We start from the raw sequence: 12,946 nt of genomic DNA on the forward strand, positions 1-12,946 counted from the left end.
CCATCATCTGTAGCCATGTTAACAACAGTCTCAAAGTCAATAAAGGGGTGCTGGAAATTACCACCAGCTCCAGCACACTACTCAGCGTAGCATGACAGCTTTTACCGCATCTCGAGGTGCCTCGTCGGTCCCTGTTCAAATAAAGCTTGAAATAACAAACCCACTAAGCTGTCAGTGTTAACGTTAATCAGAATTTAATGAACTCACTGTCATTTCTGGTTGCTAAGAGGATTTGGGATTATTGAGGTGAGTGCTGCAATGAAATAGAAGTAAATTACCTCGCAGGTAGAATGACAGCTGGGGTTTAATAAAGTGAAGACCAGAGGGTGTAATGTATCACTGTCACTTTGTGCATCCAGAATAATTCAATAACATTACGGCAGGGATGTGTCTAAGTAGTCTTTACATGGAAAAGTGGGGAAACAGAATAATTACTGTTGTACCTTGGAAATTGAATTAAAGGAATAGTTTGACATTTTGGTCATGAGCAGATGAATACCATTTGCAAATTGGTCTTAAAAATGTAAGGCTATAGTCAGCAGCACCTCTAACACTCTCTAATTGATATATTATAGCCTATTACATCTACAAAAAATCGGTGTGAAAACTTTTTAATGTTTTATGGGGGATATTTAATTCCTAGCTGGAAACCAGTAACTTGCTGGTGTCTCCTCTGGTTGCCTGGCAACTACCTAAAGCCAAGGAATAGTACAATACATAGGTATAATTACTTTTTTACTCTTTTCTTTTTTCTCTATATTTTTTATATTAACAAATGAGACATAACGTGTTAGTGGGCTTTAGAGGTGCTGGAAAAGGTGTATTTTGTAACAGTTTGAAAGATCAGCCATGCTAACAGTTCCCCCCCATTTCCAGTCTTTATGCTAAGCGAAGCTAACGAGTTGCTCAATGTAGCTTCTTCTGTGACTCTGTGTCTTCATATGAGGACAAAATATTCTGGTTTTCTGCTACAATTTATAATTCATTCTGCTAAACTTTGACCTGTTTTGGTCATTAGTGGACACGTTTTATTTTTTGTTTTTGTGCCAACTAGTGGCAGCAAAGCACAGTACACTGATCTGTGATGGCCAGCCTGTTGTCATTCTTAATCTAGATGGTATCTTTTGCTGAGGCATGATATGCAACTGTAAAAAACCTAATGTAAGGAGCTGGAGAGTCCTTATCGAGCTTGTAGAGGGAGGGGTGGCGGATTGGTCCAACAAACCCCAGACTTTCACCAGGGAGCCCACTGTTCACTTCCTGTGTGAATGTTGAGCCAAACCATGATGTTTTCTTTTTCTAAAAATAACTACATACTTGTGTTGCATAAGGAAATGGGCATAAACACAAGTGTTTTACTGACTTTATACGTTTATTTTAAAAAAGACTGTATGCATCTAAAACATAAACTGCACATTTTCTGTGAAAACAGAAGGGTATTTTGATGAGACACAATTCATTTAAGAGACATAAATTGACATGCTGTCCTGAAGCATCAACAACAGATGCATGAGGATACTTAGTGCGTCATATATAGAAGTAAACAGTATTGAACAAGCATTGCTATTTGACAATTTGGGACAGTCACAGCCAAACCCAACTAAACGGTGCACAAGTTACAAATCCTAACCATTATGGTTTAAACTTGTTAATGTATGCATAGTAATGTTTGTGGTTTGATAAGGCATACAAATTTCACTAATTTTCTCAAAAGTAACAAGCTAAGACACTGTTAATTTGGAATTGCTCAACTGTGGACATTGGGACTTTATTTTTGTATTATCACAGCATTTCACACAGACCAATGTGTGACTGTTACTGAAAAAAAACAACTGATATTCCTAGCTTTAAATATGGAGCAAGGAAAATGTCTACAGTTACAAAACGGACAAGTCACAAGGCTTTTAGACATGTTGCATTATTTGCAATGTTTGTTGCAAAGCCCTGTTTGGGCATTGAAATGAATAATTTTCATCCATTCTAGACACTCTAGACTATAACAGTGACCATTTACCCTTAGAGTTGCAAGACTGAACAAATGTTGCATTGCTGGCAATTTGTTTTACTTAAGATATTGAAATAATCTGTTTGTACTTTGTTACAAACTTGATACAATAAAAGATAAACCCATTGTTTATATGATGGAGTAGTTAAAAATGCATCTTTTTTTATACTTATCAAGTTTAACGAATGTCAAATGATAAGTTAAAAACAAAAGCTCGAGACTCAGGAGATTAATGAACAGATGAGAGAGTGGTATCAATTTTCTTATCTAACTCACCTATATGGGAAAACGAATTCAAAATAATAAGTGAAATTAGAATTTAAGTGCCTTTCACAGGTAGCATCTTCTAATTCCTGAATAGCTTCATTATAGCTTCATTGTGGGTTGATTAGCTCTCTGTGGAGCTGCTTAATAGCTCGGAGGCATGTTGACCTCATTGGGGGAGCCAGCAGTAGAAATTCGTCTCACATTTATCATTATGAAAACAAAAGCAGCTTGAATAAAATGTCATACTTCACTCAGACTTGTCCAATGTGGTCTTGAGCTACAGGTTGTTGCTCAATTTATCACTTTATTTAATCCATTAAAAAAAAAACATTTAATGCTCTTTTTTCATGAACACTGGATGTCATTAAGAAATGTAAACCTAAAAAATAACCAGATAATTCTTTTCTCTTACATATTTCATTTGGAGTCTTTGGTATGCAGGTTATGACGTACAAGGTAGATTCTTTAAGATCTTCTTGACGTGATCCAGCTTCACCTTTGCTTCATTGCAAAGTAAACAGAAAACGCTAAACATAACATTTTTCTTTGCTGACAGGAGCTCTAAACACTTGAGGCATTTTCAGCCGTCTGTGTTACATCCTTTGTGCTAATGGATCCACACTCTTTCTTCTGTTTCAACAAACAGCCCACGATCATCCATTCTCTTTGAAGTACCTGCCTCTTTTGACCAATTTACCACCATAATCATCCGTAAAAGCCTTTGATCAGCCTTCATTCAGACAGTACCTTGAAGCACGCTTTTTTTTTTAATGATGGATGCTCTTCCTGTACAAACACAAACTGAACACATTTAAATAATTTCTTGGCACTCTACTTATGTCCTTGTAGTGTCTTCTTTATTCCATTCCAAAAAGACACCAAAGGACATGAAAAGACCCCAAAGAGACTCAAAAGAACTGAAAAGACAGAACAAGACTACAAAGAGACACAAATTGACTTAAAAGAGACTCAAGACAACTACAAGGAGATTCAAAACTACAACAAAGAGGCACTAAAAGACTACTAAGACACTAAAAATGACTTTTACAAGACTAAAAATGAGAGACAATAAATATCCACAAAGAGACTCAAAACAACAATATGTGATGTGGTCACGTCATCTGTAGTCAGTTTGGGGGTCTTGCTCCTGTATAGGAGCAATGTTGGACATTTTACATGTCTGTGCCCAGAGGCCCTTTGTCTCATAATAAATCCATGCTTTCTGTGCAGATACACTAAAATGAAGACCGCCACCAACATCTACATCTTTAACCTCGCTCTGGCCGACTCCTTGGTCACCAGCACGCTACCATTCCAGAGCGTCAACTACCTGATGGGGACCTGGCCATTTGGAGACATACTGTGCAAGATGGTGATGTCCATCGACTACTACAACATGTTCACCTCTATATTCACGCTCACCACCATGAGCATTGACCGCTACGTCGCTGTGTGCCACCCTGTCAAAGCGTTGGATTTTAGGACACCGCGTAATGCAAAGATTGTCAACGTCTGCAACTGGATTCTCTCCTCGGCCATCGGGCTGCCTGTCATGTTCATGGCCTCCACTGCCGTCACCCGTAAGCATGTGCACACACAATATAATTGCTGTATATCCTTTGAGACAACCACAATAAATTAGGGAATTTATCTCTCCTGGAACATTTCGAAGGCGAATAAAAGTATATTTCATCAGAAAGCAATCTTCTTTCAGATTGAAAGAGCAATGTACTCAGGCAGGCTCTATAAAAGGAATCAATCCAGACAAGTTGCTTATAGGTTTCTCTGTAACTGCATAAAAGAACCATTTAATGCTATATGCCAGGATGGTGACTAATACAATCCTCTGCGTGGTCAAGAGGCTACCTGCAAAGTCTGGCTTCTCTGACAGCGTAATTGCAGAGGTAATGGAGGGAAAACTGCAACTGAAATTGCTAATGTGTGATCCCGCTTTGTTTTGATGACAGACAGTAATGAGGGATTTGCTGACCCACTAAAGTTTTAACTCTGCATGGAGCATTAAGATGTTGTTTCTTTAGCGAGACAGAACACATAATAGTGGTATTTTTATGGGCGTCCGTGTCTTTATTAGCGATTTAGACAGTAGAGAGATGGCAGAATATGACGGGGGAGATGGGGAATGAAACGCAGAAAATGGTCGGACTCAAACTGATGATGTTGTGTGTCATGGTCAACGGTCCAGTATTTAGGATTTAGTGTTAGGATGTATTGACAGAAATGGAATATAATATGATAAGTATGTAGTGTATAATCACCTGAAAATGTGAATCATTGTGCATTCATTGTCTTAGGATGAGCCGTTTAAACACAGACTCTAGATAGGGGCAATCGAGTTCTCGCGTCTGCCATTTTTCAGCTACTCTGCAACAAGAACACCAAAAAGGCGCTGATTTTTTAAAAATGTTAAACTGCTTTATTCAGTGGTTTAAACAGTTTTAATGACTGGGTCTGTTTGTTTTGGAGATGAAGGGACTTCTGCGAATAATTTGCTCCTGGTGAAAACCTCCTAAACATTTGACCTTCAGTTTTCAGAGAAAAAAACCACTGAGCACACAATAGCAGATGGTTAGCAGCCCACCTCCAACATGCCAAACAGCATCACAGCATCAGAGAAACACTGATTTATAATATGAAACTGCTTTATTTAGTGTTTTGATAAACTCTTTTAAACCTGACCAGATAGGCTTGATTTCTTTCAAAAACATGGGAAGAAGGCAATAAGCAAGAAAAGACAAAATCACCCAAATATGAGTTATCTAACAGTTATTTTTTAAAGATAATAATTAATTAATAATAATAATAATTTAAAAAAGAAACAATGTTTTTAAAAGTGCTAAATTCTAAATATGTAATTATGATGAGCTATAAATATAAGTTCTTTGTGGCTATTTTTTTTTTTACCCTAGATATTTTTCCCTAGCTTTTTAGTAAAAGAGTGATACTGTGTACTAATTTCCTGAAATTTCTTACCAAGTTGCTTATTGAGTTTTTCTTATGTTTTTGAAAGAAATCACACCAATTTGCTACGGGTTCAAATGCTTAAATACTTGTGAAAGGCGTTTGAAAGCAGCACAAGAAAAGTGATGTGGCTCCAGGTTTCAAAAGGTTAAATCCCTGGGTCCGTTTGTTTTGGGGAGTAAGAGACCTCTGCATATAATTCCGCTCCCAGTTAAAACCTCCTGAGCATCTGAATCAGAAATAGGGTGAGCACACACTAGCAGGCGGCCTATCCACAGTGTGCCAAACAACTTGGGAGAAGAACTGATTTGTAATATGAAGCTGCTTTATTCAGTGTTTTTACCCGTTTCATTTCACTTGGTCCATTTGTTTTGGAGAGGAAGAGGCCTCTGCAGATAATTTGGCTCCCGGTAAATACCTCCTGAGCAATGAACACTGAAGGACTTCTAACCAGGAGAAGTTTCAGCTGATTGCAATATGAAGTCCTCACTGATAGATGCCACTAAATCCCTTTAAATCGTACACGCTGTGCCTTTAATCCCGAAAAACAGAGTTATATTCAGAGCAGATACAAATAGGTACTCTTGAAATTTCTCATGTGGAAGTGATGAATGTTTGCGTCCCTGTTTACCTGACAACATATATCTCTCACGCTGTGTAGCCTCAAGCATTGTTGACTGCAAGCTCATATTCCCCCACCCCTCCTGGTACTGGGACACCCTACTGAAGATCTGCGTCTTCATCTTCGCCTTCATCATGCCCGTCCTCATCATCACTGTCTGCTACGGCCTCATGATCCTGCGTCTGAAGAGTGTGCGCATGCTGTCGGGCTCTCAGGTCAAGAAAAATCTGTTTTCTTTTTGTATTTTGTATATTTTGTGCCAAAGGCTTTCTATTACATGCAAATGGGGATTTTGAAATGCAAGCATCAGTGAGCTTTTTGTGAAATCTCAACAGCTTGTGTCTACCAGCTACGTGGTCTACACTTTTTACAAAATAACTAATTGATTCTATCTTTTGGAGTAATGAAGCAAAATGCAAGGCTGCCCAGAGCTTGCATGCAAATACGGTGCACTTATTGCTCTCAAGAGAAAGCAATTAGGGAGAATCAACTTAAGCCTGAGGTTGCGGCTCAGTTTTAATTCATCGCAGTAAAAGACCAAATAACCCAACAACAATCATTTTGAGAAAATGCACTAGACGTTTGCTGCAATACAATATCAAAGTGGTTGTAGATATGATGTGGTTCCACTCATGGTTCCTCAGCCAGAGACACACTTTTCCCAACCACTTTTCCTCCTTTCCATCTTCTTTTTTCTTTTCTCTCTGCCTTTTGATCCAACTCTTCAACTCTCATTCCCTTCTAACCATGTTCTCCTCCTCCTTCCTCTCATCCTCTACTCTCCTGTGTACTTCATCTGCCATTACCTTCCCTACATCACATTTCCCCTGTTTATCTGTACTTCCTCTTTTCTACACTACTCATCTTGTACCCTTATTTACTCCCAACTAGAACTAAACGATTTTTCTCTTGAAGATTGAAATTACAATTCTCTATTGCACTCTTAGATGCTCAAGTGAAAAAACACCTCTGAGATGCTTGCTTTTCAGACAGGGCTTTAAACAGACAACATCAACATAACATATCAAAGTGCTTGTCTTTCATAGTGGGGGACAAAATACATAACTCTCTTACTTGAGTCAAAGAATAGACACAAGTAGCAACACAAGTTGCTAAATCAAATTATTACTTGAGTTAAATTACTTAAGTACTTGCTTTTGAAATACTTAAGTATTCAGAATACTTTAAAAAATATCAAAACATTGTTGTATATTGTCACATATTCCGTGCACAGACATGAACTGAGCCCCAACACACACACATGTTTGACTAGTTTGGGGTTGACAGGTGTCAAATCTTGGGTCTTAGATGGATTACAATAATAAATTGCATTTGTTTGGAAGATTTTGGAGGATTTTATTTCACTTTCATTTCAACGAGTAATGTAACGAGAGGTTTATTTTATTTTTATTTATTTGTTTATTAATTCAAAAGGGACCATGTACAGTTTAAAACATAAATGTTACCATCTGATGCACTGAACCAGATTATAGTTTAGAGCTAATTCACATCTACAGTCCCTCAGTATGTCAGAGCAAAGATACAGCACAATAACATGATAATATAAAGTTGTACAAAATATTTAAAAAACCACACATATGACAAACAATACACACAATAGCACATGATATAAAGTGATACAAAGATGACACAAGACAGACATAAAACTACAAAAAGGCACATCCCACATAAAACACGCAATAAAACTCTACACATAATAGCACGTCACAAGTGAATACTTGCTGCGTGAATACGTGCTGAACAGCTTTTTACTATCTTTTTAAGGTGTTTTTGAAAGTCCTGATAGAACTGCAGGCTGTTAACTCAAGTTATGTCCCCTGTGTCTGTCACGTTTCTCTTTCCTCTCTCTGCCTCGTGTCTGCGTGCACACATCAGATGCAGCCAAGCAACAGGAAAACACAGTAAAGGCTCTCACACTGAGCCAGATTTTCTTTTCTTCGATTAATCGTGCAGCCCTACTCCCAACACTAAACCTTCTATGTCTTCTACATACGCATGCAGGAGAAGGACAGGAACCTGCGTCGGATCACCCGCATGGTCTTGGTGGTGGTTGCTGTCTTCATCGTATGCTGGACACCGATCCACATCTTTGTCATCCTCACAGCTCTGATCAATATCCCCAGCTCCACGCTGCAGACTATCACCTGGCACTTCTGCATTGCCCTGGGCTACACTAACAGGTAGAGACCCTGCATTAGTCTCAGACAAATATATTCAAGCTAAGAATTCAGGTCTAATAAGAGGAGATAAATCATTAAAGCCTGTTAAATGTAGATAACAGGATGTGCCCGATAAGAATTGTGTGTTTAACAGATAAGAGCAAATGGTATTGACTTTTTGATAATGTACATGGTTTTTTCAGTGACGGAAGTCGACTCGTAGTTGACCCATGCTATGCTGCGAATGAAAGTGAAAATGATGTTGGTGGGTTTTGAGGGATGCTGTGAAATGTTGTTTTTGACCTCTGCAGTAGTCTGAACCCGGTTCTTTATGGTTACCTGGATGAAAACTTCAAGCGTTGTTTCCGTGAGTTCTGCACCCCGAGCCCCTCGGTGATGGAGATGCAGAACTCGTCCCGGACCGGAGTCACTAGCCGCAAGCTCCCCCAGCGTGAACACAACAGTGCAAACACAGGAGAAAGGTCCAATCAGCAGGTAGATGTAAGACTACACTTGTGTCTGTTGAGTAAATGATGCTACAGCCAGGAGCTAGTCAGTCAGACTAAGTCAAGGACTTGTGGTCAATATGTCATTTGCTCAAAAGTCACTTCACCTGGCCAAAAAATAGTCCAGCACATTAAGAAAAACAAAATGTTGTTTTTCTTTGTGAGTTTGAAAGATGCTCGTAAGTGGTTTCTTTTTAGGTCAAATTTAAAATTCTCCCCCTATTTCCAATTTTTTTATGCCAAACTAAGGGCCCGTACACACATCACATTTTTTTGCATCCTCAAATCTGTTGATTTTAATCTAGACGATCAGAAGGCACACCATCCATCCATCCATAGCCGTCCGCTTATCTGGGGCCGGGTCACAGGGGCAGCAGGCTGAGCAAAGCACTCCAGACGTCCCTCTACTCAGCAAAGCTTTCCAGCTCCTCCAGGGGGACCCCTAGGCGTTCCCAGGCCAGATAATAAATGTAATCCCTACAGTGTTTTCTGGGTCTGCCCCGGGGCCTCCTACCAGTTGGATGTGCCCAGAACACCTCTAACCCAGCCACCCTCCAGGGAAGCTCATTTTGGCCGCTTGTATCAGCTAACTCATTCTTTTGGTCACTACCCAGAGCTCATGACCACAGGTGAGGGTCAGAACATAGATAGACTGGTAAATCGAGAGAGCACACTCAAAGTGAAAACAATACTGCTGTGATGACTGTGCCTTGAGATAAACTTCAACTTTTGGAACACAGCAATGCACGGCATGTTATTTGACAAGGAACAACAAATTACAACCAGCAGATATGTTCCCTTTCACCAATAAATATCAGTCTGTGGTAAATATGGAGAAGTTGTTTAGTGCAGGGCTACTCAGAGCTTTACATCTGTCCCACAGACAATATATTGGGCCTAATGCGCACTTCAAAAACAACAGAAGATCAGCTCCGAACTCTGGATTTTTGGTAAATGGGTTATAATGCAGTGCTGGTAATTGTCACTGAGTAACTTGAGACGCAGCCTGCCTCCGTGCTTTTGGAAGTTAGCAGACAGCAGGCTAAAGAGTAGCATCCTGCACCCGACCTTGTGTTTTCCAGGTTAAAGATTCAGCATGTGCCCTTTGATTGTAGCGTCAAATTGACCGTACAGACATGAGAGTGCATTCAATATTTTAGGTGTATAACTATGAACAGACAGTCATGTAAAGGTACATAAAAATATACTATACACAACATAACATAGAAATACATTCTCTTTTTTTAACCACCTTTCTGCAGGTATGACTAGCCTTGGAGGGGTCGTCGGTGGACTCCCGCTGTTGTGGCGGTGTTGCCAACGACGATCTCAACTCAGAGGTTACGCAGGTCACCACGGGGCTCTGACCACACAAACACAAAACACAAACAACACTTACACACAAACAAACCAGGCTCATGACTGAGACTCAATAGCACAGACCATTCTACAGATGTGTTGCAAGCTTAACTGCAGCGCTGCATCGGGTCAGGCTGTTCACCTGCCGGGCAGCTTAACTGTTACTAACTGCATGGCTGTGCAAGGCTTTAACTCTTACTGAAACAGATACAGGAATGAGGTCAGGATAGACTGAAACAGAAAAAAAACAATACTCCTCTTTACTGAGGAAGCTGTTGCACTAAACTGAGCAACAATTCTACTACAACTTGACAAAACTTGTATCTTGTTATTATTATCACTACAATGACAAGATAGATAATACAAACTGAATATTTGCAGCAAACAAAGACAGTATACAGATCTATAAAAGCCACCCACACAAGACACTACTATCTGAATGCTCCAGAGAACGCTGCCTCATTGATCTAAGTCTCCTCTTCTAACCATCGCTTTTCCTCCTGATGTTTTCTATTTGTCCGTGTGAGGACAATGTAGTTGTAGTTTTCAGGAAATATGGATTTATGGGGATGAATGGACCGTAAAGTAATCCGATTTTGGACTCATGCTCAAAAGCTCTGTGGCTCCTTCACCACATGAAGACATCTCTGGACAGGAGGTGTTGTTCAAAGTCATTTACACCTTCCCGTTCACCCTCTGTATGAATTCCAGCCTATTACAATGCTCTCTACTGATTGATCTCCACAGCACCATGCTGGCTTTGGCCACTTCAGGAAGATTGAGTGTGTTGACGTAAAACTGTGCTTTCTCAACCCAGCTAACCCTTTGCTGTCATTTACTGCCCCTTGAGTCTCCATCTTTCTATTTTTATTCTCTGTAAAGAAGTTTTATGCCCTTTTACTGTACTTTATCATTAAATAGACATATAGTTGAGCACTGTATGTTCTCAGAATTTGACAAACTTCTGAATGTACAGAGGGAAAACCAGCTGTATTTATCACGCTGGATCATTGTGCTGAACTGTGGATCCTCCAAACCAGCAAAAATGATGCATCAGCCCATTTGCACAGCACTCGGCGCGTACTATTGCAGCGTAGTTTGAACATGTGCTGACCAGAGTATGATTAACTACAGCTTAACAGCCGTTACAACAGCTACTGGTTTCAATGGAGACACTTGTAAAGAAGTTAACAAGTGAGTCAAGCAGGATTGTACATCTGTTGTAATCTTTAGAATCGCTTGTGCTTAACTTGTCGTGCTGTATGCTATACTTGCCAGTTGCCTTTACAGTAGCTCTACTCGATATTCTGTGTACAAGTATTTTTTTTTTAATGATCTGTAAAGTCGGACATGATTGTATTTATCTCCAATGTAAAATACTTAAAGTATTCTGTTGCTTTCTATAAACATGATATCATAACTTTGCCAGAGAAAGATTTCTGATGATCATGTTGGACCAGCAAGTTATTGTGCTTTTAACTATAACTTTTGTCATATGGACGCTGCCTTGTTACCTGAGGAGATATTAAAGAGAAAATAATGTGTGTAAAACCTTCAATTGTGAATTTGAACATGTATGCAGAGTTTAACTGAATCAACTGTTTCATGTTTTTTTGTTTGTTTTGACATAAAACTGGTGTTTGGTGACGTGATTCTGTACATACAGACAGTCTATTTTTGGTATTGCTGCTTTCAATCAATTTTGAAAGAATATGCAGGAAACTGTTATCATTTCCAGTATTTCGGGCCACCAGCTATTATGACAGAAACTGTTTAAAATTAATACTTCACTGACAAAATGATAATTAATACATGAGTTACTCAACCAATGTTACATTGAATTTGTGAGGAAAATGTTATTCTTGCATGTCTCCATTGACAATGAAATTTCCAGAAACTGAGAAACTGTTTTTTGCTGAAAATTTTGCCCCCTTTTACACTAGTAAATCCTGAATTTTCTCCATTTTTATGTTATTCAGTCACCATGGAGGCATGCTGGAAAAACAAAGTTTCTTCACAAATTAAAGGTAGCATGGATAGTAATTTATATACAAAAATATAATTTTGTAGATATAGTCTTTGAAAATGTGTGGCCAAATTGTCTAAGTTAAAAAAAATATTGCAAAAACAGCAGCTGAGTTTGGCGAAAGTGTAACATCCTATAATTCATGCAAATGAGTTTTATTGTGCAACAAAATGTAAATGTTTCATTTATGAACCATAAACAAAACCAGTTTTAAGGGGGCAAGTGTCACTTGTGTATGCTATAATGCAGTTTAGGAAATTGTCATTTATATTTATTTATCATGAGATAAAGAAAATGATACATTGTTTGACACAAAAACTGACATTTAGGATTAATGTAATAGGCTATCATTATAACACATTTTGCAGCTGGTGGTATTTGGTATACCATACAGAATAATGTAAAGACAATTTTTAAAAATGACAATAATTTGATGGTGTCCATGATCTGATACACATTAAACTCTTTTTTTTATTTGCTCATAATAATACGTGTGACTCAGTCATGACTTAACTTGTATTCTCATCTTGAAATGCCATTGCTTGTAATCTAATGTACAGATGATAATTTCTACTCTATGGGCGACACTCTGTAACACAGTACATGTAATTTTGCTGTTAATCAGTGCATTGTCTATGGAATAAAATGTACTTCTGAGTCTCACTGAATGCCTTTTTTCTTGAATATAATTGAAGCATCATCTGCATTGCGACGTGTCCTTCCTGAAAATACAAGTGCGTCTTCCTGAGACACAACGCAGCTTCTTTTCTCTGTACACACAGTGATGACTACTACAAGTAACAAACAATAAAAATGAGTTACGGGGATATCATCTCAAAATAAACTGTATAGCCAGGGAAGGCATTATTCAAATCCAGCAACCATCAGTTTGTGCTTTTTCCACCATCAAACACGTGTTACCTCCAAACTAGAATTTACCACCAAATGATTGCTGCAATGCAAAGACTTATTAGTGTGACATTTCTCCATATTTCAGCCTCA

The 12,946-nt window shown here is 38.7% G+C and overlaps 1 protein-coding gene across 1 annotated transcript in view; it reads left to right on the forward strand.

The window, feature by feature from the left end:
• oprm1 (opioid receptor, mu 1) overlaps positions 1-12,607 on the forward strand; it is a 36,763-nt gene extending 24,156 nt beyond the window's left edge. The window contains exons 2-6 of the mRNA XM_042502756.2: positions 3,503-3,852; positions 5,913-6,088; positions 7,896-8,074; positions 8,365-8,548; positions 9,822-12,607. Coding sequence (XP_042358690.1) covers positions 3,503-3,852; positions 5,913-6,088; positions 7,896-8,074; positions 8,365-8,548; positions 9,822-9,827 — 895 coding nt within the window. The 3' untranslated portion in view covers positions 9,828-12,607. The remainder of the gene's footprint in view (positions 1-3,502; positions 3,853-5,912; positions 6,089-7,895; positions 8,075-8,364; positions 8,549-9,821) is intronic.
• Positions 12,608-12,946: the final 339 nt, after the last annotated feature.

Source organism: Plectropomus leopardus, chromosome 13, assembly GCF_026936395.1.
Source record: "Plectropomus leopardus strain MGB_pleo_1.0 chromosome 13, ASM2693639v1, whole genome shotgun sequence".
Taxonomy (NCBI): Eukaryota; Metazoa; Chordata; class Actinopteri; order Perciformes; family Serranidae; genus Plectropomus; species Plectropomus leopardus.